The 1859-nt window shown below is 41.8% G+C and overlaps 1 protein-coding gene across 1 annotated transcript in view; it reads left to right on the forward strand.

Annotated features, from left to right (window-relative positions):
* The window catches only part of IRS4 (insulin receptor substrate 4), a 3490-nt gene extending 2315 nt beyond the window's left edge, over positions 1-1175 (forward strand). Inside the window, 3 exon segments of the mRNA XM_077773610.1 lie at positions 1-225; positions 228-340; positions 1054-1175. The exon segment at positions 1-225 is cut by the window's left edge and continues 567 nt beyond it. Coding sequence (XP_077629736.1) covers positions 1-225; positions 228-340; positions 1054-1175 — 460 coding nt within the window.
* The last annotated feature ends 684 nt before the right edge of the window (positions 1176-1859 follow it).

Consider the following 1859-nt stretch of genomic DNA (forward strand, 5'->3'; position numbering starts at 1 on the left):
CAAAACAGCAATGACACCAGCCGTGCCTTTTGCTGACAGTGCCATTCGCTATGATGCTGAAACAGGTCGAATCTATGTGGTCGACCCGTTTTCTGAGTGCTGTATGGACATTTCTCTCTCCCCCAGCCGCTGCTCTGAACCACCACCTGTGGCTAGGCTGCTGCAGGAAGACGAGCTGGAGCGCAGACGCCCTCAAAGCCGTTCGCAAAGTTTCTTTGCCTCNGCCGAGTGCCGAGTCCCCCGGAGCGAGAGGATTCCGACGACGACGACGACGACGACACTTACGTGAGAATGGACTTTGCCAGACCTGACAACAAGAAGTTCGACTCTCCCCACAGAGGTTAGTAACTTTAGAATTCATTTACCCAACTTAATGTTTATTGCCTAAAGAATCGAGGTCTACGGTGTTAGGAGAAAGGGAGTTAATATTTCATTAACTTGGTGCCTACTTAGCAGGACAAGGAGAATTCAGTTTTCAGTATTCATGCAGTGCCTTGTGATCTTTGCAACAATTTTTAAGTTTTGATCCAATCATACATTTATTTGGAAACAACCGATTGCCGTTTTAAACATTGGTTCCGTTCTTTTAGGAGTAATTAAAAGCTTAAGGATACATATAGCATGGGGATGTTTTCAAAATCCTTCCCTAACACTTAATGATTTTTGCAAACAGGACACCATAAATTGGATCCCATCAACTCATTTTCAAATCAACGAGTAAAAGCTACTTTTCTACAAATGGCCATATTTGATTACAAGAAGTTTAATAGGTGCACAGAATATTGAGCAGTGATAATCAATTGTGACATTTAGGGGAGGTAGACCTTCTCCTTTGAAAGTGACTTTTTTAAAAAGCAGTCATTGTTACTTTTTTCAAAGTGGTCATTGTTACTAAGCTATTTTGCTGTGATTTACCAAGAAGGTTAAATCTCCACTGTTAGCATGAATGTCTGGAGGGAACAAAATAGAAATAATCTGAAACAGGTGATTAAAAGAAGACAGTATTTGGCTCTGGAATGTGTTTTTGTGTTGATTTGTTTTGTTTTTACACAGGATACATTGCCATCAACCTTGAGTGTTCCTTTTCTGTCACTCGAGGTGACAGGCAAGTCACCTTCGCTGTGCCTCATTTTCTTCATATAACTCCCCCAAAAGAGGGAATTGTGACAACTTGATAATGGGTATGAATATTGCTTGAAAGGTTTAAAAAGCACCAAAAACATGTAATTGGTATGTCTTCTGGGAAATCCAGTAAAGCAAGATAATAAGGCTGGAGGAAGACCTGACCCCAGGGGCAGTGTACCCTGTAACAGTGGAAGTTTTTTAAAGGGTTACTTTTCCAAAGGAAGAAATAAGGAAGAGTAGGAGCTGTCAGATTTGAAAATCAGACCTCGAGTAATCTCATGTGTACATTATGCAATGCTATTATCAGCGTGTCTAGACACACGCTCAAGAAATGATTTGGAAGATGATGTCTCCATAGCCGGTGCCTTCCCTCTTCAGTAGAATGTGCTTCTTTCCCAGTGAAGGGAAGAGATGGACCCCAGCAGTTTCCATTCCAGTAGTCAGTTTAGTGAAGATTTTTGCTTTGCTTGCTTTGTGGAATGCTTTTGTGATTGGATCTCTGCCCACTGTGCTTGATCAGGCAGAACAAGTTGGGGACTGATCACAACAGTCACCTAACAAGCTCCCTGTTTAGTGCAGGTGTAACCCCCTCCCCTTGCTCCTCCTGCTTTGGAAAACTTGTCATACAAAAACTCACATTTGTAGCACGGGCACATTAAAAAGTGATCATTAAAATGACCAAAGGATGCTTTGGCTTCCTAGAGGATTCAGTTCAGATCTCCATTAAAATGTGA

Source organism: Crocuta crocuta, unplaced genomic scaffold, assembly GCF_008692635.1.
Source record: "Crocuta crocuta isolate KB4526 unplaced genomic scaffold, BGI_CrCroc_1.0 scaffold737, whole genome shotgun sequence".
Taxonomy (NCBI): domain Eukaryota; kingdom Metazoa; phylum Chordata; class Mammalia; order Carnivora; family Hyaenidae; genus Crocuta; species Crocuta crocuta.